Source organism: Aricia agestis, chromosome 10 (genome assembly GCF_905147365.1).
Source record: "Aricia agestis chromosome 10, ilAriAges1.1, whole genome shotgun sequence".
In the NCBI taxonomy this organism is placed as follows: domain Eukaryota; kingdom Metazoa; phylum Arthropoda; class Insecta; order Lepidoptera; family Lycaenidae; genus Aricia; species Aricia agestis.
Genome location: NC_056415.1, coordinates 13,800,058 through 13,827,916, shown reverse-complemented (window position 1 = coordinate 13,827,916; position 27,859 = coordinate 13,800,058). Strand labels below are relative to the sequence as shown.

At 38.7% G+C, this 27,859-nt stretch overlaps 1 protein-coding gene across 1 annotated transcript in view; it reads right to left on the bottom strand.

The window, feature by feature from the left end:
• Positions 1 to 6,749: 6,749 nt before the first annotated feature.
• LOC121731214 (ionotropic receptor 40a) overlaps positions 6,750 to 27,859 on the bottom strand; it is a 48,799-nt gene continuing 27,689 nt past the window's right edge. The window contains exons 6-16 of the mRNA XM_042120569.1: positions 18,624 to 18,783; positions 18,092 to 18,201; positions 17,229 to 17,322; positions 14,976 to 15,134; positions 14,229 to 14,379; positions 13,017 to 13,249; positions 12,520 to 12,679; positions 10,274 to 10,370; positions 9,090 to 9,240; positions 8,243 to 8,336; positions 6,750 to 6,925 (exon numbers count right to left, since the gene is read on the bottom strand). Of these exons, the coding sequence (XP_041976503.1) occupies positions 6,750 to 6,925; positions 8,243 to 8,336; positions 9,090 to 9,240; positions 10,274 to 10,370; positions 12,520 to 12,679; positions 13,017 to 13,249; positions 14,229 to 14,379; positions 14,976 to 15,134; positions 17,229 to 17,322; positions 18,092 to 18,201; positions 18,624 to 18,783 (1,585 nt within the window). The remainder of the gene's footprint in view (positions 6,926 to 8,242; positions 8,337 to 9,089; positions 9,241 to 10,273; positions 10,371 to 12,519; positions 12,680 to 13,016; positions 13,250 to 14,228; positions 14,380 to 14,975; positions 15,135 to 17,228; positions 17,323 to 18,091; positions 18,202 to 18,623; positions 18,784 to 27,859) is intronic.

Genomic DNA, 27,859 nt, shown 5'->3' with positions numbered 1-27,859 from the left:
TAAAGGGGGTTTCGGAGGCGACATATCGATCTAGCTAGGAATAATTTTCAGAAAATGTCATTTCATTCGTGTCTTATCGAATACCGAGCAAAGCTCGGTCAAACAGCTACTTACACTAAACAAGCGATCGCTATCAATAAAATGTTCCTATTTGAAAGTCGCCATATTGGAGCTGAATGCTGATTGCTATGTGAAAGCAGTAGTGAGTGTACTTGGAACTACTATATTGCAAATGGCGGTTGTCATTTTCTATGTAATTAGTTCACAGTACGCTCGCCGTGGCGCTTCAAATGGGCACAAAAAATAGCTGCCATTTTGTACGGCATAGCCTGTCCAGTGTATTATAGAGGTCAGTCATGGTGAGACATCTTGCGAATCTGTCAAATCCATACTACCCATGGGTTACCGGCTCTCTACAGTATTGTATTTCTATGCTCGTAGTAAAACGCTTTTAATGAAGTACGCGCGATAAAATTTATTCAAAAACAAACTAGGCTTAGTGTAAATCCGGGGAAATTTTCCCGCGGCAGTGTCGTTTATTCAAATTATTAACAAAGGCTTTGTGAGCGTTCCTGGATACTTGTGATGCAAAATGCTTTGAGTCCGAATTTACTCGTTGGTTTTTCGTTGTTTGCGCGAAAAACAAAGCAATCTGCATATGAACCATTATTTTACCGAGAAGAAGTGGTGAAAGCAGACATCGGTGCTTTATAATAGATCGGGATAGTGGTTTTTAGACGTGTTTTGAAATTCTGTGTGTTTACTCCGCTATCTACTTGTTTGTATTTCTTTATTGCATGTTTTAGGGAATTTGTAGCTCATTTTAGTAATTATGGCCTATTCTGATTCTAATTCGTTTAATTAAAAAAATGGAACATCCTTCTTTTAGAGATCGATTTTGTAGGTCAATTCCAAAACTGTTTTTTCCGAATTTGATAAATCGATTAAACATTATTCTTCTAATTTGAATAACCTACATGACGTGAGCAGTGGAGGGAATGCGTTGCCTTAATGAACAGTAATCAAGTCGAAAAAACCTTTCGACTGGTCCAATAAAGTTAATTTTGTGACAGACCGACTTTAATTGTTTTATGTACACTCCGTTCTCGGTTATATTACCGCTCAATATTCACAGGAAATTCAGCGAATGTAGCGTGTATGTAGCATTTAAAATATTATGTTAAAGTTTTTGTCTTATTTGTGAAATTGATTTATTAGCAAATAAAACACCTTTTCGACGGTTTCGGTTTGGATACAAATCATCATCCAAAGTATTCTGGTCGGGTAACAATGTTCATACCACGACTAAGGGTACGTTCAGACATGCTCGTGTTCTGCTGTAGCGTTTGGGAAAAGACGCACAGAACAGGCACCTGAACGCGCCCTAAAATACACTTGACATAATTAATAATTATTCTGTCCAAATAACATAGTTCTGGTGGAACTACCTTATTTGGTCAAGTTCGACCTTCGGTTATGTCCCATAAAATAAAATTAAGCAAATTGTTATTAATAGTACCTATACGTTATGCTTACAAAATAAGATTCTGTCGTAATTCGTATTAAATATCAATATTTAAAGCCATTTCCAAGTGAGTTGACATTGAATAAACAGGATTCAAAAATATAGTAACAACATGCGGAGAAGATGAATGTAGTCTACTGTATATTAATTATACTGTGATTGTAGGATTAAAACAATTAGCAGCAGGCAATAGCGAATCCCATAATCAGCAGTAATCAGATATAATTCAGGATTAAATGCCTGATTGCGTATTCCATTCACGAAATGCTACAATTGTATACGTGTTTTCAATTAAACATACCTATACAACGGTGGCATTATAATTTGCCGTGTCACGGTACGACACGACATGCCGTCACGGTAAAAAAAAATTGTATGCAATTATATAAATCTTATTAAAGCGACTATATATACGCTTTTAAATGTAAAGATGCTCCCAGACAGCAGTTATATAACGTTAGATAACATTTTTGTCTAACTTTTTTTCACAAATTATAACAAAATACACTGTTATAATGCTATCGTGTTACACAATGTTTTTTAACGTTATAATATAACTACTGTGTGGGAGCACCTTGAGGAATCGTATGCAAACGCTGTTAATTTAAACGGCAAAAGCCTACGAAAACCTGAAACGTCAACGGTCCGTGCGGTGCCGTGCCTCGGCAAATGAAAGGAGGAATAGAAGGAGGAGAAGAATTATAAGAATACTAGCTGTCCCGGCAAACGATTCTTTGCCATATAAAGTATTTCACCCATATTATTTTATTGAAGTGACTAAATAAGGCAACGTCCATCGCTATCCCGTCGCACAAACAATGGTCGCCGTCAGTCTCGAGTTGTAATACTGTACCTCAGAGGTATACAACATTAACTGACAAAACGAAAATTTTACAGGACAGGCAAAAATGCGCGGAGCGAAACTTTGAATGCAATTTTGACATAGTAGCTTTAAAGATATTGCAACAAACTGAACATTATTTTTTGTTATTATTTGTTGAAATTATGTTGTATTACAGAATATTATATTAAAGTTAGTTCTTGTCTGATTTTGTGGACTTGAGGTTATATACCTTGCATCATAAATTAACTAAGGTGTTTAAAAAAAGCATTGAGATGCTTCATAATTCTGTTTACCTCTGAATAAACCGTGTGGATGTTATTGGAATTCAGCATTTAGAAACATTATGTCTCTAGTCAGTCAGAGGGGTTTACTAGCAAAATGAAACAAAAGTTACTTCACAAAGCTAAAATCAAAATACAACTTATTTTAAACTAAATGACGCCCGAAACTACGTTGTGCCAAAACTAGTTTATTGCGCGGGACTCGTACATATTTCCGGGACAAAAAGTATCCTATGTGCTTTTCCGGGACTCAAAGTATCTCCATGCAAATTTTCAGCAAAATCGGTTCAGAAGTTTGGGCGTGAAAAGGTAACAGACAGATAGACAGATAGATAGACAGACAGATAGACAGACAGATAGACAGACAAATAGACAGACAGACAGACACACTTTCGGATTTATCAGGGCGAATGAAGTAAGGACCTAGCATATCCCACAACCTCTACATTTTGTGGTACACTTTACGGAAAAACTATCAGGCCTATTGATTTGTGCTTTTACATAGTAATTTTTATTTATATGGAGATGAGTGTTATCATCAATCAGTCATGGTTTTTTATATAATATGTAAGGTGTGTCATCATCAGTCAGTTAAGGTGTGATGACGTGAGCCCTCACAAAGCTCGGCTTTTAGCTAGTAATATTAGTATGGATATGGTCTATCGATATGAAAGTATAGACAATTAACACAGCTACTACTCGCATGCTTCAGGTAAGTCCAGGGACATCTGCAATTTGAAGATCCCTATAATAGTTAATGGAACATGGCTGGCTAGCCACTGCAACAATTTTTTAAGTCGTTATAATATTTGAGTCTCGTAAAAGGCTTTTGTGTTTCTCGAACAGGTTTCGGCGTGGGTACAGAAAATCCTATCCGTTTAGTATCGTATGAAACTAACTTCTTCGAATGTTTCCCGGTCAAAAGAAGTTTTGTAGAACATCGAGCCAATCTCATTTTTTTCTCAATTGCATCCTTACAATAACAGAATATGGTAATAGATTTTTTTCTATGCACAGACCAGACCAGAAACAGACCCTAAACATGGTAAATATCCCGTTTTAAATCCTAATGTTAGCTTAAAACCTACATTAATCACACTTTATTTATAGCACTTACACATTAATACACAGTATTAAAGATGAATAATGGAATTATTATTTAAGTATTTTATATAGAAATCTAATACGATATGTAAACAAGAATTCTTGTAGTAATATTTTGTTAGGTAATTACTATGAGTTAATATACCACAAGAATCATGTGAACCAAACTACTAACAATTTTTGTCATTGTAAACAGTATCTTAACACCAAGAAATAAAGATCAATGGCATAAGACGTTTAAGGGAGATGCTATTGATTACTTCTCGTTGTGTCGAATGAAAGTCCAATGAATAACATTAAGTTCGCGAAAAGCGTAGAGGTAAATAATCTTATAGTCATTTGAGGTCCTTTACCAGATAGATTTTAGTGGATTTAATGTCATATACGATTGGATATTTCTTTTTCTAGATGTAACAGGATTTAATGTCGTATGCCATTAAGTAGAACTGGTTCTCACGATTTTAATGGTGCAAAAAACATATTTAAAAAAAAAAAGTGGTGTTACTATTGTATACCTCTGAGGTACAGAATAATTTTAGTAAATAATAGTTTACTTATTCAACAAATGCACTTATCAATATAAAAAGTACCCAGTAGCCGATTCTCAGATCCACTGAATATGCATATAAAATTTGGTTAAAATCAGTAAAGCCGTTTCGGAGGAGTACGCGGCCTAACATTGTGACACGAGAATTTTATATATAAGAAGAAGAACGTTTATTTGCTAAAACATAAGATGGTACAATGTGAAAAGCACAAATCAAAGAGTATATAAACTACTATAATGGCACAAATGTTTTGTCGGATACATCCCTACGTGCAATATTTTTAAAAGTAAAATGTGATAATGTGATTTCTTGTGGTCAAAACAAGCCATATGAACTTAATTTTGTTGTTTTTCATATTATGAAATGAAAATTTTCATATTCTGATTTTCATGTTATGTTATGGTATGTGTTAAGTGTTAGTCGCCTTTTTACTTCTTGCAGGATATTTTGTATAGAGTGAAGATCTAAAAAATACCTTTATATTCTGTAGCTGTTTAAAGCATGCACAATTCTCGCCGATCATGAGCAATCATAGAAAAATATTTTCTACACCTTCGTAAATCGTAATCAATATGTAACCAAAAAAATTACAAAAAAAAACTCTAGTTAGGTAAAAACGCATGTTTTATTTTTACATTAACTATTTCAAAACGAAATTTAACTTCCAACTTACTATATTATAAATCGTAATTTAGTAAATTGAACTAATAAGACAACAAGTAAAAGCAGTTAGTTTATTACAGTGCGAACAAATTGAAATTAAACCGTACGGAACCACGTTCCAATTCAAAGACATTTGCTATCACGTGCGGGTACAAATTATGTGCATTGACGTACTAGCAACTATGGAAATTGCATCGCTAAAATATAAGATTTACAGTGAAACTGAACTATCAGTTTGCAGACAAACTATAGAATCAAAACAATATATTACTGCAATGTTTTCATGCTAGATTCAGCACCAGCACAGACAGAAAACAGAAAGTTTTGTTCGACGTTTGAGAATGTTTCTGTCAATATTCTGATATGACATGTGCACTGTGCAACATGTCGGATTTTGATCGGATTATTTATTGTATGTCCTAGTAGTGCCCTCTTTTACCATGTCCGCATCTAACTAAATATTATTAATAACAATTAACAAAACTGTTTCGAAATGACTTATAATGTGGAATTAATAAAGGCTAAAGCTATTTTAAAATAATTATTATTATGCGCCTTCTGCTCCGACCTTTGTGTAATATTCTCTATTGTTAAGTAAGAAGGTTTCTAGCTGTCTTGTGTATGTGTCGCAGAAATCTCGTTGTATTGACCAACCAACGTAACAACCGTTTCTTAATTTACACTGACGTCAACATATTATTTCTTAATCGTTAGTTCGTACTGTTCTATGTAATAATTATAGTTTTTACGTTTTTTTTAATTTTGTTTTGAGTATGAAACTTACGAACAAACTAAACGTCAAGTTGCATACCTAATTTAACGAGATAATATCTTCAACATAGTACTTAGTATAAAATATTCCTTTTACACAAAACTGATATTTCTAGGTTGATGTTACATCGATGCTTAATTGTCTCTCACTATTACAAAAATGGCTAGTTAGCTAGCTCTGTAATTTTAATTTTTGAACCTACAAAAACACAATATTTATAATACTAATACAACCAAGAGTATTCTTTGCTATTGCAAACCACAATAACCATAATATCAGAAGGTTAAACCACACACATCCACACACATCAATCCATGGAATATTATATTATTAGCAATTAATGAGCAGGAAAATACAGAAGCCACAGAGATTGAACGCTACGCGTCGCTAGGTATCGTTTTAATATCTGGGGGCACGGTAGTGCCCCTGCCGAGACAAGCCAAGGTTCACTTTATTATTACTACACAAAAGACACTATAGAGAAAATACTACTACGTTTCTTTGTAAAGCAACGCCGCAACTTGACATATAAAATCTGTACTACAGTACTCCCAAATTAATAATGCGCATGGAAATCTTCGCTAATTGTCGTAATCACGAAAATACACAAATCTATGAAACTTGCATTTTGCACCTTGTTCAAAGGAAATAGAAGTAAGTAAATATCATATAGCCGGTGGCACAGACGTAAAAAAAGTAGCCGGTGGCTGTCCGCTGTCGCTAACTCACCGGGAAGCCATCGCGGCATTCGCGGCGTTACCATGGTAACGTCCAAGCAACGTCAGGCGCCTAGTCTACGTCGCTGCAAAGCGCTGTTTTTCTTAAAGTTAAGTTTAAAACAGCGCTTGCAACAACGTCTTCCGACGCCTGGGAAATACGATCGTTGCCGAAAAATACAAAAAATTCTACGCGCATTATCACTTTGGGAGCACTGTACGTATGTTTTCGTGTGTAGTTTCTCAATTTTTGATCGCTATTAAAATGCAGGGCCAGTACGTCACGTTTCCGTGTGCTACTCTTCGCTCCTCAGCGCCTGGTCTATAACCCTGTACAGATGAACTTTCGCCCGGCGGTATTGTCTCAGAATGTGCATCTTCATTATTTTAAAATTATACTTCTCTTTCGATTCTTTCTTGGTTTTAGTTTTTTTGCTTCGGTGAACTTTTATTTCGATGGCGAGCACCAGCGCTGAAAATATTGAATAAATGGGATTAAAAAAGTCCAATACATTAAGATGAATTCATAATTTGAAAACAGTTCGTCTTGAAGAATATTGCAGACGTCTGGCAGGTGTGAAGATATGGATGTAACAGTGAATCATCAATGTAAACATGTAATAAGCTGTAGGGCGAACCCGAACAAAATGTCTAAAATATCGGTAATACTTTTTAACATTTGTAAACTTCCAAATCTGTATTTTGTAATTTAAATTTCAAATATATCAAAATCCCGAAAGCGCAAATAAAAGAAAACAATGAAATCGAATAAAAAGAATATTATCCGCGCCGAACAACGACGTAATTTGGATTAAATCTTATTATCTTAATAGATATTGGCGGTACATTAAAATCTTCGGAACGAGGTCAATATCGGGGATATCTCTTAATTTTTACATTTTCCAATAAAAATATTTCGCGCCGCCCCATTATACGGCTAACGAGGGTAATTTTATAAAATTTCCCAAAAATAATGAACGCTCATTAATTTTAAAGTGAGTTTACTTCACTATCTGCCGGCGAAATTTTATCGCAATCATTTTCGTTTTATTATAACGTTTATGTAAAAACGCGTTTACACTGAGCGTAAAGGAAACGAACAGGAACTAAACATTTGCCTGCGAAAAGTAGTTTGACTACATTTTTCCTTTTCTCTTGTGTTTTATTAAGGAAAATATGTACTTATATTCTTTATATGGGTAAATAAGTTAAAAAATATATTTTTAAAATTTTATATCTTTTCTTCTTACTTCCACAAGGCTTATACATTGGTTAATGAATTTATTACGAATCTTCAATTACGTAACTAATATCCAAAAGTTGTAAATGGCAAAGTTTCATGTCTTGGCAATAATATTTTTGGCAACGCCGTTACGTTGTAAAAACACTTTAAGCCACTTGTATTTTTCTTCTATTTGTTAAATTGAAGTTTGTGTGTGAAGTGTAAGTATTTGTTAGCGAGGTCTGCAAAAAATACAACCAAGGAAACCATATCTAAAGAAGATTCCGCAACTTTAAAAGTTATTGAAAAAAAATCTTACCAATAATTTGCACGATTTTCGTGAAGATATAATTAATATCTTAACTTCTTTTTAAACAATAAGTATATGGAAAAATGGTAGCGGTTAAAATCAAATGAGCTCTCCACTCTCAATATTTGCCGCCATGATTGCCAAGATCTAAGATTTTATAATCGAAGACGACGATGGTCAATTACACACGACTAAGGCTTCCTACACGTTCGTATTAGTCCTTCAGTGCATCATTATAATGTACCGGTAAATCTAACCTGCTAAAAGGTATCCTATGCCAATAATACAGAATGCACCTCGCAGCATCGTCAGTGTGATCGGTTGGAGTCCTTTGGATGATTCAGTTTGAGTCTGAAACAGAAAATGCCTGTACACACTATGACTGACATCAGCCTGCCTAAAGATTCGGCCAAACCTACGCGACCAAAGTGAATGCGAAGCGGGAGCGTCTGCAACGCAGGACGCTCGCGTCGGCAGAGCGGAAATAATCTATGGTTTCGCACCTTAGTCCCACAGATGTGCACACCAGTTTCGCGTTGCAGACGCTCCCGTCCCGCGTCTCGCGTTACTGACGCGTAGGTTTGGCCGAAGATTTAAGCTTTGAAGAGAGTCTCGTCTTTGTTATAGCAACAATCAAAGCGTTTGCAGTCTGCAGTGTCCGTCTGTCGGTTACCTCTTCACACATAAACGACTATAGCGGTTTAGATGGTATGGAGTCACATTGAGAGACGGAAAAGAACGCAGAAAAGATTTTATTACGAAATAATGTTCGGTTCCCGCTTTTTAAATTAATTTTGGAGCAAAGGACTTACGGGTGTCATCTAGTAACTACATATTCAATCCTGTTAAATCCTGTCCAATCCTGAAATCGCCGTATAATCGCCGTGAATATAGGGCACCGCATGTTAGCAACGTGCCATTGAGAAATTGATTCGTTGGCAGATGGCGGATCTACGTTGCATTGTTTTGTTGAGGTAAGTCAAATTAATGTTAGCCAATTTAGCTGGGCTTTAAAACCAAATTAAGTACGCCAACTATCTATGGATCCATATCTCTGACGACACAAGTAGCCCCACGTTGGACGCCACAATATGACGTTATTACCGGTGAGCTAGGCGTGCTCTCGGCGACGTCGCTGCTTTCGTGGCTGTCGCTCTCCGTGACCGGATCCGATTTGCGAGAGTGTTCCGGAAGATTCTTGTACTCGTCTGTTGTCATCTTGATCAGGATGCCAGCCTCAAAAAGTGCCATAACCCTATATTTGTGAAAAAACCAATGTTTACACAGTTGGCAGTAGCATTGCTGTCTAGACCTATTGTTACGGTACATGGTATACGGACACGTGGTGCCATCTAGCGACAAACCAGCGAAGCTTACCGAGAGAGCACAGGCAACATAAATCCCCTACTCAATACTAGATGGCATCAGGTGCGCAAGTACATACTCGAACCTTCTAGAAAGGTCCAATGTTTGTTTACGTGTTTACCGTTTATTTGTTAGCGTGTTTACGTGTTTTAATTTAGACCTTATGACTGAGTCCATAAGGTCTAAATTAAATTCAACTTACTGCACTTATCGTAAAGACGGCAGTTTTATTGTGGTACATTCCCGAGCCTCCTAGAAACTTCCCACGGTTGTTTACTTGTTTACGTGAATCGGGAAATATCTGGAATTCGTCTCGCCATATAAAAAGAGCCGCAGGCAGGCCCGGCAAGTCAGTTCGTTTCGAGCTATCATCAAGGCGATTTCGGAGTGACAGCAAGTGATCAATAGTGAGTGAACCAGTGAAACCTGCGACTTGGCTACGATCTAGGACAGTGATAGTGCTTAGTGATTGGACCTAGTGATTAGTGTTTGGACTTAGTGCTAAGTGTTGGACCTAGTGTGTGCTTGTGTGACATAGTGTTAATAAAGTCTTCAAGAGAGAGTCACCAGGTCTTTCTCTCCAGATCCTCGAACCCTAGCACGTAACACTATGTTCCTTATGTTTGAACAAACGTTATTAATAGAACGTTGTCTATGTAAATTTTTTCTGCCTACATTTCTATCGAGATATTTTTATTTAATCCTAATTTTGACGAAAAATTAAATTTCCATAGCAACAAATAGGGCTTCTAATACTCGAATGTTTCTTTAACAAAATTGACTCTAGAAAGCTGCAGAGATGACGGTATCGTCTACAACTAACAGTTATTTTGATCATCATCAACACCATCATCATCATGACGATGATGGTGATGACGTTGATGATGATGATGAAAGACGTAAAAATATGACTTAGAACTTACACGTTATTAAAGGTCTCGAGATAGGGACAGCCGATCTGCAGGGCGATGGCCGAATACCGCGTGTAGAGTTTCTCACTCAAATGAAAGTTGTGAGACCCTGGACACATAATATCAAATGTAATATTAAATATTATTCAGTAAATTATTTTTAGTCAAAAAAAGAAAAGTTGAAGAGTAATTGAAAAAATTGTTATTCAGTAAAATTAATTATTTCTCGTCTAAGAAAGGTATTATAAAAAAGCTTTGTATACAATTATAGTTTCTAGATTGTTTTTGTTTCTAAATTTATTTTTTCGCTTATTACGCTTTTTCTTTATAATAGTTAACTATAACGATGTCTACTAATCGTATGGCACATCAAACTTAATCACCGGCTGACTCGGTATCGTTGTAATATGCGCACTTCCATACAGCTTCATACTGATCGAGAGCCAGACTAAACTATCGGCCGTTTAAAAGTCTGCAGTCTGCCGGGGCTCTAAGCATAGTAAAAGGAGGGGAAGTAAGTTATCTTCATACAAAGGCACCGCGCGCGGGCGCGGGCGCGGCGGTACCAGCCTCGTAAAACTGGCCGAGATTTTGTTGTGTGCCGTACGTGGCGACGCATTTATACTATGGCGCACACATACAAGCCGCGTGCGGTGCCTTTGTATGAAGATAACTTACTTCCCCTCCTTTTACTATGCTTAGAGCCCCGGCAGATTGCAGACTTTTAAACGGCCGATAGTTTAGTCTGGCTCTCGATCAGTATGAAGCTGTATGGAAGTGCACATATTACAACGATACCGAATCAGCCGGTGATTAAGTTTGATGTGCCATATTGCCTTCAAATTTCCATTAAAATATAATCTATCGCTTTGGATGGAACCATGCGAAAACAATCGGCCCGATGTTGGCTGACCCGATGTTGTGCGCGCCTACAGCCCAAGTCCCAACCCAACTGTTCAGTTGGCCCCAACCCGATTAATTTATCGGTCGATTAAAAGTCTGCAGTCTGCGGGGGCTCTTAATATTTATATTTTTTTTATATTACTATAGTTAAAATAATTTTTATAATCCGGTTATACATAATATTATGATATCCTAGATATCTAGTTAACTATAACTGTTCCCAAAATGATACGACAGTAAATTCGTTAATTTACTGTCGTATCATTTTGGGAGCTATAGTAAAAAACAAACATACTTACAGGCTTCGTTCGCTTCGTCGGGTCAAAAGAAAAGCAAAGTAAATACAATAACATTGCAGAAAATGTGGAAAATCTCATCCCGACAAAAGTGTTTTACAGGATGAAATTTCTCGGATTTTATTTGTAAATCTTGTGCATTTGAGAATTAAATAATTTCTCCGCCTGAACGTGCTTCGACGAGTACCGAGAATATTGCTTAAAGCAAACTTGAGTCTGCTCGCGTTAAATTACTTTTATTTATACAGTATATAAAGAAGGCATATTGCAGGTTTCGGCTTGGTTAGGCTTCTTAGGTGGGTTGGGATTTATAGTATGATATGGTAACAAAGTTTAAATATCTTGGCCACTGGGTCTCCGACAACCTAAGTGATAATCTAGACTTAGAGCGGGAGCGTAGGGCGTTGGCTGTCCGCTGTAATATGCTGGCCCGAAGGTTTGCGCGTTGTAGTGAACCAGTAAAAATAACTCTGTTTAAGGCTTATTGCCAATCATTTTACACGTGCAGCCTTTGGACCAGCTATACGCAGAGGGCATACAACGCGCTACGCGTGCAATATAATGACGCGTTTAGGGTAGTGATGCGGCTGCCCAGGTTTTGTAGCGCATCCGGCATGTTTACGTAGGCGCGCGTTGATGACTTTTATGCAAACGTTAGAAAAAGATGCGCATCGTTGATGAACAGACTCCAGGCAAGCCCCAACACTATCCTAAGCGCGTTGGCATGCAGGTGGGACTCCCCACTGCTGCGGCATTGGATAGGCCTGCATGCGCCTCAAGCTAGGTGCAACTTATTATGAAATATGAAAACAACTAACCTTACTAACATAATTTTTAAGATAAAATATTGTAACTAACAAAACTAACACTACCACTAACACTTGTGTAATTAATTAAGCTCAAAAACAAACTGCAACATGCTATATAAAAATCGCTTAACCCTTGAATAGTGGACTTACACAGTACACACTAATTATACGAAGTACAACCACGTCTGCATTCTTTGCGTTTATTTACAATGTAATTTTAATACTTATCTTTGACTACGTTATTCCTTACCAAATCTCTCCGTGTCATAATACAGAGTCTCTCTCCCACCCAAGATGGCGACGCGACGCTTCGACAGCACCATCCGCACACCGACTTCTACGCTGCGCACGCGCTGCACCCGCTGTCGGCGCATGAGCCGAGCGAGACGACCGTATACACCTGTCCCGTTCTAAAAGTGCAATTCAATGAAACGAAATGGAAAGTCCTTTTTATATTATGATAAAATATGGATTTTGGGTGGCGTTTGATTTTTTTTTTGCATTAAATAAGACTATAACTTCTAGTCCTATTTTCACGAGGTACAGTGAGGTTGTGACAGGGTGCATTTTGGCACATTTCCCAAAAAAATTTAAGACCCACTAACAAATAAATGAAAAAAAAAATGGCTTGTCACATAGAGAGTAGACCAAGAGGAAGAAAATACTGCCTTTAATTTAGTAACGCGTATGACACATACAAAGTCAGGAGGCAATTAGAAGCCGCTAAATAAAAATACTCTAAATCACCTGTAGTATCGACAACGACGAGCTATATCTCTCCACGACCAGCTCATAGCCACTGTCTCTCATAGCTTCCTCCAGGGCTTGCAGGGTGCCTATCGGCTTCTCCTTCGCTGGTTTCGCGAGGAGACTGGTGAGGTTTGCGGAGTACATATCGCCTATGACGTAGGTCGCGCCGAGCGAGATGAGGACGGTTACTAGACGGGCCTTGAAGGTGCTTGAGGGTTCTTTACTGGACGCTGTAATTAAGGAAAACTAAGGGTCTAATACAAGAGCCACGCTTAACACAAATTAAGATTCTTAATTTGTGTTAAGAATCTTAATTTGTGTTACATATTTAGATTCTTTCAATCCCATATTATGCTATTTATCCCTTTCCTGGGACTGATAATATGCTTGAAGGCTACTAGAAGCTGGTTTGCGAGGTCATTGTCTGAACAGACTCAAGTGCTATTGAAAGTGTTATGAGGTCATTTATGTCAAAAGCATATTTTTCTGCCAAAACGTCTTTTACACAAATAACGTACTCAAAGTTTTTAAACTTATTTTACAAACGTTATAGTTAGTATAGAACAAAATTAATTAACCTACTTAACTAGTACGATGAATTTATTTCGATTCGTTCCTATAGTTCATTTGGACATACATTCGTTTGAACTTTACGTTTACATACAAACTGCTCTGAACTGCAACTATTTATACAACTTCCCTCTGTTTTGGGCTATACATTGTACAAATGATCCCTACTGCAGGGTTTACAAGTTTTGGTATGCATTTTAAGTCTTTGTATGTAATTATGTAAATATTAAACTTGAAAACCTTAGTCTAAAATAATAAAATGTAACAAAATTATGTATTGAGATTGTAGAGTTTTAAATATATTTATTAAAAAAGATTACACGTCATAAAGATAAAAAACTACAGAGGTCTTAGCCGACACGTATTCTTTATAGAATCATCGATCAAAATACATGTAATGGCAATTCCATTAATCAGGAATTCTGTAAAGAAGTGATAAAGAAAAGTGTTGGATAAACCCCCAGGCCCATTTAAGAAAATCTTTTCTCTTATTTTCCTCTTACCAAATAGGCTTCTAAGAACTAGATGAAACTTTGCAAGAGAGTTAAAGGCTTCCAAATTTTTTAAGAGCGAGCCTGATCCCCACACTTTTTGGTTTATCCCATATTGAATTATATTAATACTCAAACATCGACTAACACTGCCTCAAGAACAGCGTGGTGGTGAACCAGCAGCAGTTGTTGAGGAGTCGCAGCTGGTTCCCCTGACCGCGCCAGAGCGACGGTGCAGCAATCACCAGCCACAGTGCCGGTCCGCTAACCAGTAGGGTGAAGCAGAGGAATGGCCAAACCTGGAACATGCCGCTACTTGAGTGGGGTAACATTGATAAGAATGACTATAATATCATGTAATGTAATTAGGCGCCGAAGTCCAAAGCTATCCATGAGGATTAGTCGCTTGATTAGCAATGAAAGCCATCAAGTAGAGATACAAGATTTCACACAAGATGGCTGATTATATTATAAAGAAGAAGGAATTAATAAAATACATTATTAAATAATTTATGGCATACGATTTATTTCAACATGTTTTCATATGAGACTGAATTTAGGAAACAAGGTATTATAATGATGCTTTTGATAAAATCATTATAAAATCCTCCTTCTTCTTATCAAGAGTGTATCGTCAATAGCTTTGTCCACACTGTGCCTTTTCCTGTTCGTCAAGGGCATGCATAACGCAGTCAACAGCGAATGCTTGAGGCATGCCCGCGACGTATGCCCTCTGACTGTATCCAAAACAAAAAAAAAACAATGTTGGCCTTGCGTTCGTTGACGCATTCAATTATTGAATGCGCTAAAACGAAAATTGAATGAAAGCATAGTGTGAACATAGCTAATGTGTGTCCTTACGTTTATAAGTAAAACTCTCCGCAAAAAGGCTTACCTCCCATCGAAACGGTCGTATAACAGCTATAGTCTCGCTGAGCTTGTCTGGCGCGTGCGTGAGGAAGGCTCCGGAGTCGGCCAGCGTGAGGAACGAGAACTCCACCGCCTGCAGCCTCTCCCACGTCACCGTCACGTCACCCAAGAAGAAGTCTGCCTTCTGCAAGGGTATTCATTCAGTCTAGTGGAACAACGCCAGGGTCCAACCTATCTATTTAGCCACAGAGAAACACATAAGTCATAAGCCAGATTTGTTGAGAATGATGCGAAGGGAAAGTAAAATACTAAAATATTTCCACTATCCAACCAGAAGTAGGTTGGAAGTTAAAATTCTCAAACTTGGGTGGTGGGCTAATAGCTAGGTTGGAAGTTAGGAATAAGTCAATTTTGCCGCCCCTCATTTCTTGCCGCTCTATTATTATGTGCATTTGTCCAGGGGCCTAGAGGAGAGTAGATCGTAAAGAGTTTCGATTTTCAGATTGTTTAGCTCAAACGCGCAAAATGGGAGCATTTGGTGACTTTAATGATATGTTCTGAACCCATTAGTCGCCAAACAAAATATCATATCATGTTGGCGACTGTATAACTCTGGCTGGTTATGTTTAAAAATCTATATTTGACTTTGTAAGATATTTTGATGTTGTCAGAAAAATGGTGAATGATTAGGAGAATATATCGGTTTGCATCAAGACGTGGTTTTTATCTTTAGTTTTTTATACATTTAGTTTCCAGTTAAACATTTGGTCCTTCGAGCCGGATGTTTAACTGGAAACTACATAGCCCCCCCCCAAAGACGACAGTCTTTAACTATAATATAAGAAAAGGATAGCACTCTAAGATAAATAGCAACTAAAGATAATATACTCGTAACAATAAACTTAACATAACATTTCCCACAGGTGAAAATGATGACATAAATATTAAAATATAGTAATTAAGTGGACTGTACTCGTATCTCAATCAAAATATGGTCGCTTACTTCTTATCATACGAGTGATAGTTTGGAAAAAAAAGTATCATATTATTATAAGTTTAACAACATAATATACATTAACAAGACTTATAACAGTAGCATAACAATAAATAAAATTAACTTTAAACAGCGACAATAATAATATTAATACATTTAACATTTTATACAACAAAACAACAATTTAAATAACAAACAAAATTTTAAAAAATCAATCAATCAACTCATTGCCGCACTCACACATAATGATTATTAAACTTGAATTCGATGAAGAGTATTTTTTTTTAATGAAATAAGGGGGCAAACGAGCAAACGTGTCACCTGATGGAAAGCAACTTCCGTAGCCCATGGACACTCGCAGCATCAGAAGAGTGCGTTGTGCGTTGCAAGTGCGTTGCCGGCTTTTTAAGAGGAAATAGGGGAGGGTAGGGAAGGGAAGGGAAGGGAATAGGATAAGGGATTGGGCCTCCGGTAGACTCACTCACTCGGCGAAACACAGCGAAAGCGCTGTTTCACGCCGGTTTTCTGTGAGAACGTGGTATTTCCCGGTCGAGCCGGCCCATTCGTGCCGAAGCCATTCTCCCACGTATAAGATCGATTGTTGCTTATGACCTCTGAAGACGAATTACCCGAATTACACACTCATTCTCTCCTCCATGAACAATGACATCTAAAGAATGTCGAACTAATATTAAACTACTTTTTTCGATTAAATTACTTAATTACATTTCACATCTCCTATTAGCCGCACAAATTGATGAAGTTTTTTGATAGACGAATAATTTTCATTTCGTTTTTAGAATGTAAAAATTACATTTCATGTCAGAATGCTTTATGAAAATGTTAAAATAGAGTTTCAATTTTTCTATCGAACAAAATATGTTATTATTCTGTTGGGATGTTGGTTGAAATAAATAATGAGAATATTGTGTATAGCGCAACTTCATTATGTTGCAATTCGTTTGTCGTGCGAGAATCGAACATTAAAAAAAAAACATCGAAAACGGATCAGTGATAAAAAACTAACAGACGGTTCGTCCTTTCGAATTTATAACTTACTAGATGACGCCCCACCTGGTTGCATAAAAATTCGTTTATCACGCGGGAACCGTACATTTTCTTTTTCGGGGCTCAAAGTATCTCCATACAAAAATTCAGCAAAATCGGTTCAGCGGTTTGGGCGTGAAGAGGAATAGAACAGATAGAGACACTTTCGCATTAATAATATTAGTATGCATGGAAACTTATGGATACTATATTTAGTATGTGAAATAAAATGCTTACACGTTTCCAAATGAGGCCGAGTACTCCTTTAAAGGTCCCGTTGCCAGATATACTAGACCCTTGACTTCTGTCAGGAGGGTCAAAATACTTGTATCTAAAAGAGATTTCGTAAATATTTTATACTCAGCTTAAGTGTCATTTATTTATAACCACAAAAGTACACAAGGAAGGAGATTTGTATCTCATATTGTTCGAATAATTAAATCACCTTTTAGATAATATAGTAATTGAGTACTTTTTTAGTTTCAATTCAGACTGCAACGCGACGCGTAGTATGCAAGTATGGATTTGACAGATTTGCAAGACGTCTGACGCTCTCGAATTCTGTCAATTCAGTACAGCATCTACATGTCCCGTTTAGGTATATCATTTTTGTTTTATAAAATAAGGGGGCAAACGAGCAAACGGGTCACCTGATGGAAAGCAACTTCCGTCGTCCATGGACACTCGCAGCATCAGAAGAGCTGCAGGTGCGTTGCCGGCCTTTTAAGAGGGAATAGGGTAATAGGGGAGTTTAGGGAAGGGAAGGGAATAGAGGAGGGTAGGGAAGGGAATAGGGTAGGGGATTGGGCCTCCGGTAAACTCACTCACTCGGCGAAACACAGCGCAAGCGCTGTTTCACGCCGGTTTTCTGTGAGAACGTGGTATTATTCCGGTCAAGCCAGCCCATTCGTGCTGAAGCATGGCTCTCCCACGTATAAACTAAATCTAATAGGTCTTTGGTCCCGTTGCAGTCTGAATTGACCTAGTCTACAAACTTCTTTGTCCTATATCTTCTTTCGAATGCTTTGTTTTTTGCTTTTCTATAAATAGCCCTCGCACCAATTTTGGTATATAATTACCAAAACCACTTTTTGTATTACCTGAAGTTGAGTTTGTTGGCCATGAGCGACAGCAGCTTGTGATCTCTGCCGCCAGTAACGTTCACTCCTGTGGAGCTGTTGGTGTACTGCACAAAGTGCCATGGGGGTGACTGTAACATAACACAGTATAGTAATGTAGACGTTGCTTAATAGACAGACAACCGACAGAGTTCAAATAAGCTCAAATTAAGGAAATACCAAATTACGCAAATCATACGAACGTATTTTGGTCGGCAAAATTTTTGCTGATTTCGGCTTCCTAGAAAACCACTTTATTTCCATTAGCGTAATTCTGTGAGTGATTAATTTGAAAATTCGCACAATAATAATAGTTTATAGAAAGTAAAAAAAACACGCTTTTTTTCTTTTTTTTATTGTTGCATTGTCATTTACTCTTAATACGTATGCAATCTTTTGAATTAATTAGACTAAGTACAAGAGATCGCGCTCAAAGATTCCGTTACATACATACAGCCCAAGCTAATAAAAGTATGTTAAAATACGCTTGCGTGGCTCCACGTCTGCTACTCACATGTAACACAGGCACCTGGAAAACTCTGCCTTGGAAGTCTCTATACACTTTTCCAGCAGGCGGCAGCACGGGAGACTTGTACAGGCTGCCTGACCACCAGTTGACTAGCGACAGCGCGGGCGTGAGCCGTGGGGACGCCTGGTTGTAGTATATACGGAACCTGCAATTCGAATTGTTTCAAAGATTTCCAAAAAAAAAAATACGAAGATAAATATAATTTGTAACAAAATTCCATTTATACCAGCTGATAAAGGAAATTTTGTTCGAAAAAGTTTATCAGTTATACCTTTTGAAGTGATTTAACATATTACTCCATGATTCATTAAAATAAAATATTAATTATAATATTTTGGAACAAGGCGAAGGGATGTGATATACTATCATATAAAATTTAATTGACTCCATAGATCTTTAAGCCAGTGCGGCTCGGAATTTTTTAAACAAGTGTGTGGAAATTACAATGTTAATTTTACATTGATAGGCCAATGTGATGGACAAAATACAAGCGAATTAAAGTGGCATATTCATCGATCATCTACGATCGACTTCGATTCATAATGTACAGATGCTTAATCATGGTCAATCCTCATGTTTTTATGCGTATAATGTCTAATGCATTAAGGCCCTATACTATGCAAATTCATGTTTTTATTTTCGATAAATCTTTGACCAGAAGTATTTATAAGCATTCAAACATTTTTTGTAGGTTTGTTACGTTCCTTATTAAGGTATTCATTGTCTTAAAATTTTGATTTATATCCATTTTACCACTGAAAAAGTGTGTTAAAAATAATACTTTCAAATTTTTATTTCTTCTAGCATTCAGCGAAAACAAATACAGGAAAAAATATTTTTGTGCCAAAATGTTTAAATTATGATTTCGAAGGCAGCCATTGTCTTCGTTTTTGATAAATAATAACAATAAATGATAAATCATTGAGATCACAAATTCGGACGAATTGTTGATATTCACAAGCAAATATTGCTTTGAACATTTGCCACAAGAAATCCACAGGCGTTTTGATAGATAATGGTTGAATGACAATCAGTCAAATCTGTCAATCAGCGACTGATTGTCAATAGACAATCATAGGGATATATTTGTGAACATACTTTAAGTTTTCTATAATAATAGAAAACTTAAAGTATGTTCACAAATATATCCCAGTATACTGGCCAGAGCTCCTTAGGTATAGAAATTGCATGGAATTGCCGTCGTCCCCTACCATTGATTCGTTTCGGAATATTTGCCAGTGCTTTTTCGTATATATATCTCTATGTTTTGATATAATTACAATACGTCACACTTGTCTAACTAGTGGAATACCAGTACAATACAGCGCCGTAATTTGACGTCATGAGCACTAGTCAGTTTTCTGGGTTTTTTTTCGGAACCTAGTCAACATTTTTGGTATACAAATATTACAATATTGTTTTGTTTCCTAATTATTTCGTGAGAGACTACCTAATAAGATGCTATTTGATAATTTACATTCACCAAACGATCATTTTTACGTTTTTGGTAGGTTTGAAAGTCATAAAAATATGTAAATATTCATTATTACAGCTAAGTCAGAAAACAATGTACAGAGTATCGCTACACAGAGACAGATTATGACGTATGTGTCGAAACATTGTAAAATGATAAGATTATGTTATTTTATTGAACATGTCCAATCCATAGCAATGAAAAGAATCATTGCATCTTAGCACTGGCGTAGTAAAATCTGCACAAGATATCGTAAAAATAATATTATCATGCGGATTGATATAGATTTATAGATACACCATGATTTTTGGTGCATCACGAGAGGAAATAACTAAGGATTCTTTACAGAAAAAATAATATTGATCGAAATGAAAATATGTCCTAAAACCTTAATATTTGATTTTATTAAAAAAATATTTTTTATCAATTAAAATCATGACGGCATTTAAAAGTAAAGTGTAAAGAGATTGTATTTTATGCAATTATTAATTCTCATATTATAACTTAATTCTCACATACTACTACATCATATAATACATAATTTTATTATAATACAAAATTCATTAAAGATTTCGTTTATTAAGTGGTGAACATGGCCTCTCTGTTAATCATTACTCTGTATGTCGAGTTTACCACGTGATCACATTATTTCTGAAAATATTAAAATCGACGACGGCTTGATAAGTAAATATGTACCTTTCGAGCGCCATCTATTGAGCTCGTTTGTCGCAAATTTTAAAATGTCAGCTGCCTATAATCCCGCCTTAATATTGCAAAAGTTTTGCGACTAAAATGTATCACCGTCTCAGGACTCGAATTTCAAAGGAGGCTTTTAGTAAAAGGCTGATGTTGTTACGTATGATACCTCTAAAATCCTAACCCTTCAGAGGCGAGTAAAAGGAACAACAGCGCACGTTGTCTGTAAGCATTCGCCAGCATCTTGATTGTTGGACATCGATATATAATATTTAGATATAATAACTAAGAATTTTCTAAACAACCCCAGGTTCAAAACTCTAATAAGTCCAATAAGTTAGGAATCAGAATACAAATTATTGAACTTGTCACTTTCTCTTTTCTAGCACTAAGCGGGCTGGTGATGATTAACTTTTGCCAAAAATACACTTCATAATAATAGGTAACAAAAAACTAGATGAAAATCTACTACGATGTGACGGACACACACACACACACACCCACCCACACACACACACACACACACACACACACACACACACACACACACCACATGTCAAACTTATAACACCCCTTTTTATCGAGGGTTAAAAAAATATTGATTATATTTTTAGTTGCGTGAAGAATAACAAGGATAACCCTGAAATCGTTTCTATTCACTTCGGTCTAGTGTTCTGTCAAAAACTATCACGATTTTCTAAGGTTAATTGCTACCATCCAATCTTCAAAAACCTGAACTTCACAGCTTAAAATGGAACTAAAAATAGGATGTACCAAATATTTTGTGTGATACAATAACAGTTCGAGCACCAATAGGTTTCAGGTGAACAAATACAGTAGAGGTAGTACTGAAACGGAATATTCAAACCGGTTTTATATTTTGTCTAAAGTTACTAATATCTTTTATTGGCGATCAAAATAGTAATATTTTGATCGCCAATTTTTGTTACAATTTCGGGTCTTAAATGTTTATATTTAATGGATTTTGTGTTTGTTCAGTTCAATTCATTCAGATGTACATCCATCTGTACAAATTTTATGAAAGTGTGTATTTTTTTTTAATGAAATAAGGGGGCAAACGAGCAAATGGGTCACCTGATGGAAAGCAACTACAGTCGCCCATGGACACTCGCAACATCAGAAGAGCTGCAGGTGCGTTGCCGGCATTTTAAGAGGGAATACGCTCTTTTCTTGAAGGTTTGCGGGTCGTATAGGTCCGGAAATACTGCTGTGCTGTGTCTCTTAGTTCTCTGTTGTCAGAAAAAAATATTTAATACTTGTTTTCGTTTAAGCGTCTAAACTGCTTTATATGGGTATGGAGATACACTTAGTCCTAGGTCTTAAAACTATACATTATATTATTAAGTAACCTGCTGCTAGGCTGCTCATTCCTGGGTTAGTGAAAAAATACGGCTGTCTTTAAAGTTTTTATTAGGTTAAAAATAATTACTACTTCCCATCCCTACCCTCCCCTATTACCCTATTCCCTCTTAAAAGGCCGGCAACGCACCTGCAGCTCTTCTGAAGCTGCGAGTGTCCATGGGCGACGGAAGTTGCTTTCCATCAGGTGACCCGTTTGCTCGTTTGCCCCCTTATATTAATAAAAAAAAAAAAAATTAGGTCTCACATAGACGCGTATTTACTTGTGTCTGTACTTGCAAGAAATAAGAACACTCTTCAGTCTCTAACCTACTTTTATATAAAATACCTATCAAATAAAACAACACGGACGTAACACAACTTGTTTCGAAGATATTAGGTGGCAAACTTCTGTAATGTCATAAAGTAAAGCGCTCCATCTTGAAGTTGGGACTTCATTATATCTACAAGAAGTAACTAATATACTCCCTCGGGCGAAAAGCAACTGCCTCAGGTGAAATGTGCACTCGCATTATAGTGATTATGCTGAAACATGGAACTTGCTGAGAATTTGGGAAATATTGTGGAAAGTCATATTATTATAACACAAATAAGCTAGTCCTTAAAGTAATAACACGAAGTGAAAATTTGGTTCACTTTGAAAATTTATAAATAAACCCATTTATGAAACACTGTGCAGATGTATGCAAATGAAACCTGGGTACAAACGGACAACCATGGAAGGCAAAATCACATTCCCACTTTTAATACGAAGTGATTAAGTACCTAGGTTGAATTTTTTAAGTTATTGCATAGCTTTTATCAAGGCTTTAGTGCGGCAACCTAATCATAAATTCCGTAACGAAAAAAAAACCTTATAGGCGTGGGTGCCAGATTTAGTACCTACTGGGAACTACCAAAAGGGATGCGCCACTGCCGGTAGGCAGAAAATGAGAACTCAGGGTGTGGTTTCAGGACTTTACTAACTAAGCAAAGTTGTGGATCAGTGGTACAGTTTGTTACAGTATTTACACTTTACAGTAGGTATATAGTTACTACGATAAATTATTAACACAACGGAAAGACGATGTTGCTTGCGGTGCGAACGTCGTGTGTATTGCGCGGGAGACTGAAAGGTACGTACGCGCAGTCTCACAGCTCGAAATCCACTGAAAACAAAATGGCGGGCGGCGCGTGCCGTCCGTTTTCAAAAAGGGGCGCGGGAGGCGAAAGGGGAGGTGCCGCGTTTACAGCGCATTACCCTGGCACCACACTCACACTCGCAGCATATCTAGCTGGCATGCGTCGTCGGGAGGCCCTCTTGGGCAAAACGCGGTTATTTGTATTAACATGATTTGCTATATACTCCCCCTCTAGTTCAGGTGTACGCCCTCGTTCCTGGACTAGCTGCTCATCAACCTTCTTCGGTCGTCCGCGTTTCTTGACGGGGTTAACTGGTTCAGGCGGAGTATCATCGTTACCAATGAACCGAGTCAAATCTTGAACATGGTACTTCCCTATAATCTCATGAGGCAGCTCCATACGCGCAATGTTGTACGTCGTAGGGCTTATCTTCTTGGCGATGACGTAAGGACCATCACGTCTCGGCATGAACTTTGCAGTGAGTGCCTTTGAACCTTTGCTCAAAAGGTGTGATTTTAGGAGGACCTTATCACCCACTTGAAAGTCCACCTGACGACGCGACTGATCGGCGTATTCTTTCGCCTTATCCTGCTGCTTTTCGACTCTTTCTCTAATCGCCGATAAAGAGTTTAGGAATCGTCGTAAGTAGGGTGTAATTTGTGGGACAAAGTTATCTTTGTCAAGTATGGCACGTTGGTCATGTGTTGCTTCCGAAGGTGACCGCAACTCCCTTCCGAATGTCAGGTAAGCTGGTGTTGTTCCTGTTGTACGACACACGGCACTATTCAGGGCAAATCTGATTACCGGCAAGTTCTTGGGCCAGGTCCTATGGTCTCCTTCAACCAATCGTGCTAACTGTGCCTTAAGGTCGCGGTTTTTTCTTTCTGCTGGGTTGGCTTCTGGGTGATACAGTGGCACCAAGTTCTGTGTCACACCCAGGACTGACATACATTGGCGCATGACTGCCGAGATGAACTGGACTCCATTGTCAGATATGATCCTGCGAGGCAACCCATACCGCATGAAGAACTCTTCGATGAGGACACGTGCGCAGGCTTCAGCTGTAGCATCCTTTATCGCATACAGCTCTACCCATCTTGTGGCCGTGTCTTCAACGAGCAATATCCACCGTTCTCCTTCCTCTCCTTCTGGTAATGGGCCGAATAGATCTATGGCCAACACCTCGTTACGTTGGTTCATGACGGGCGTCTGGAGGAGGCCTGGTGGCTTGTTATTGCTGGCCTTATATCTTTGGCATTGAACGCAAGGTTTCACGTAGTCAGTTATTATCCTGCGCATTCCAGTGAAGTAATAAAGCTGCGATACTTTTCGGTAAGTATTGTCAATTCCAGGATGCCCTGCTACCGCAGAGTCATGACATTGCTTCAAGATGTCTTCCTGTTGGTCAGCTGGAACTACGAGTTGTGGTGATTCACTGTCTGAGTCGGGGTTATACCGGTACAACACTCCTTGATCCATCATATATCCCCGCTCCGTCCAACGCTGGGCTGCGACTTCGTCATTGGCTTCAAGTTCTTTGACAATCTTCTCCAGTTCTGGATCTGCCAGCTGCTCCTGCCTCAACAGATCCAGTTTCTTCACAGGTACGTCTATTATTACAGAGCAAATGCCGCATTGATCGCGGGTTTCTCCGAGCAGATCGGCCTACTTAAGGTGTCGGCCACAACATTTGCTTTACCTGGAGTATACTGGTATTGTATATCAAATGACTGGAGTTTGAGAGCCCATCGCACTAGCCGACCGGTTGGTGATTTTAAAGTCAGCAGCCAGCGGAGTGGTTGGTGATCACTTCCTATTATAACGGGTTGCCCATCGAGATAGGATCTGAAACGTTCGACTGCCCATACCACCGCCAGAGCTTCACGCTCGGTGGTAGAGTAGTTTTGTTCCGCTGAGGTAAGGAGTCGACTCGCGTACTCAATTGGTCTTTCCTCTTTTTCCTCCCCCTGAAGTAAGACAGCTCCTAATGCGTAATTACTGGCATCCGTTCGTAAAATAAAAGGTCGACTAAAATCAGCTTGAATCAAAATGGGCGCTGAAGTCAGCAACCGCTTGAGTTCATTGAACGCTTGTGATTGAGCTGCGCCCCAAGTCCATGCTTGGTTCTTTCGTGTCAAACGTGTTAGTGGTTCAGCCACTTGGGAAAAGTTAGGAATAAATTTCCTAAACCACGAGCACGTTTGAAGGAAAGTTCTCATGTGCTTGAGATTGGTCGGTTCCTTCATCTCGAGTACAGAACTGACTTTATCATTGTCGATGGAGACGCCTTCCTGTGTGATTATGTGTCCAAGGTACTTTACTTTCTCCCTTGCAAAGACACACTTCTCCCTATTGACACAGAGGTTGTATTCAGTCAGGCGTTCGAAAACGGCCTCGAGGTCTTTGAGATGCTGTTGAAACCCCTCTGAGATTATGAGAAGGTCATCTAAGTAGGCCAATAGAACTACATCCTTTAAAGATGAACAGGAGCGGAGGCGGTCGATGAGCCGCTGGAATATGGCAGGCGCGTTCTTGAGGCCGAAGGGCATGCGCTTGAAGCGATATATGCCGAGAGGAGATATGAAGGCCGTCTTATCCATGTCTTCTTCTCGGACGCTAACTTGCCAGTAACCCGATTTAAGGTCAAGCGTGCTCATGAAGCAGTTCCTTTTGATTGCATTTGATGATCCATTTGACTTGATGTTGATTGCAGCAGCTCATCAATCAGCGGCATGGGGTACGTGTCCGACCTGGTAACAGCATTCAGGCGCCTGTAATCTACACAGAACCTGACGCCGCCACGAGCCTTTGGGATCATCAACGCCGGAGCGCACCATGCGGACTCGCACTCTTCAATTATATCTTCCTGCAACATTTTCTCGATTTCTTTTTTCATAACCTCTTTCTTCGCAGGATGCAGACGGTATGGGGGCACTGCTATCGGTGGGTGCTCACCCGTATCTATACGGTGTTCCGCGAATGGCGTAGGCGCTCCCACTGGACGAAAAATGTGCGCGTGCCTAACGAGGATCTGGGCGAGTTCCTCTCGCTCTGCTGACTCCAGCTGAGTACCCTCGTCATCTCGGAGAACGTCTGTGGAGGCACAAGTAGTGCCACGCGAAGTTGGTTCGAAAAGTAGCGTATGTTTAACACGAGGATTCTTGTCAAAATACCATATTTCTTTGGAGAGATTAATAACGACACCCATAGCCCTAAGGAAATCTATACCGAGCAACGTCTCGTTGTCGCCGGACTCGGGGAAAATAAGAAATGGTATTGTGATGATAACGTGTTCCAACCGGACCTGCAACGTGGTAGTGAGAACGTTCATCTCACGTGCGTGGCCGTCGGCGAGTTTAATCTGCCTCGTCGAAGGCGTGAGCGGGTGGCCTTTACGTAAAAGGAGAGCATATAGCGTGTGACCGGCAATACAATGTTTCGCGGCAGTATCAATTAAAGCTGTACCATTTACTCCCAAAATCTCGATTTTGAAAATGGGACGTAAGTCGCGACGTTTGACGGGACTATCACCGACGCTACATGCCAACAAGTCGTCATCGTCCTTAATACGTACATAATTATCATCATAACAGTATAGTAAATTAACATCATCAGTAAAATTACAATTTTTGACATATTGAGTCGATTTTTCTGAAAAATCTGACTTATTACACCTTTGCAATGTACCGTTACATGTACGCTTACCCTTAGGGTTATTTTGAGAAAAAACATTATTGTCGGTGTCAACAAAATTTTGTAAAAAATCAGACTTATTACACTTTTGCAATGTACCGTTACATGTACAAGCACCCTTAGCGTTATTTTGAGAAAAAACATTACTGTCGGTGTCGACATGATTTTGTGAAAAATCAGACTTATCACACTTTACCTGCGGGCAGGTCATCGTAGCGTCATTGAAATTGTCAACAAAAAATGTACTACATTTGCATGCCAAATCGGACTTGTTGCACTTTAGCATTACACCGTTACAACAAGTACACGGAACGTTATGTGATAAATCTGAGTTACTGCACTTTCCCTCGGGACACATGTGCGAAATTATTACGTCATTAATTTTGTGACTACGAAATTTATAAGAATTTTGTACAAAATCGGTACCGGACTTTTTACATTTCGGTACAGTACCTTTACAAGGCGTAGGTACGTTTTCAATATAACTGGTATACTTGTCGTTAACACTATAGAACTTATTTACGGCATTTTCACTCGCGTTATTAGTGTCTCTGAAAGACTCACCTCTGTCCTCCAACTTACGGCACTGTTCACGGCGGTGACCGTAGCGCTTGCAGTAGGTACAGTAGGGTCGGGCGGGACACGAGGCGGAGGCCGAGGTCGTCGGGGAAGCCCGAAGAGGCGCGTTCATGCCGGGCACGCCGCGCTGTTGCGGCTGCGGCTGCGCGGGCGCGTGCAGGGCTGCGGCAGCGCGGGGCGGCGGCGGCAGCGGCAGCGCGGCGGAGGCCGCGGGCTGCGCGCGCACCGCGGGCACGCCTCGTGTCTGCGCGCCGGCAGCGGAGGGGGCCGGGGCGGT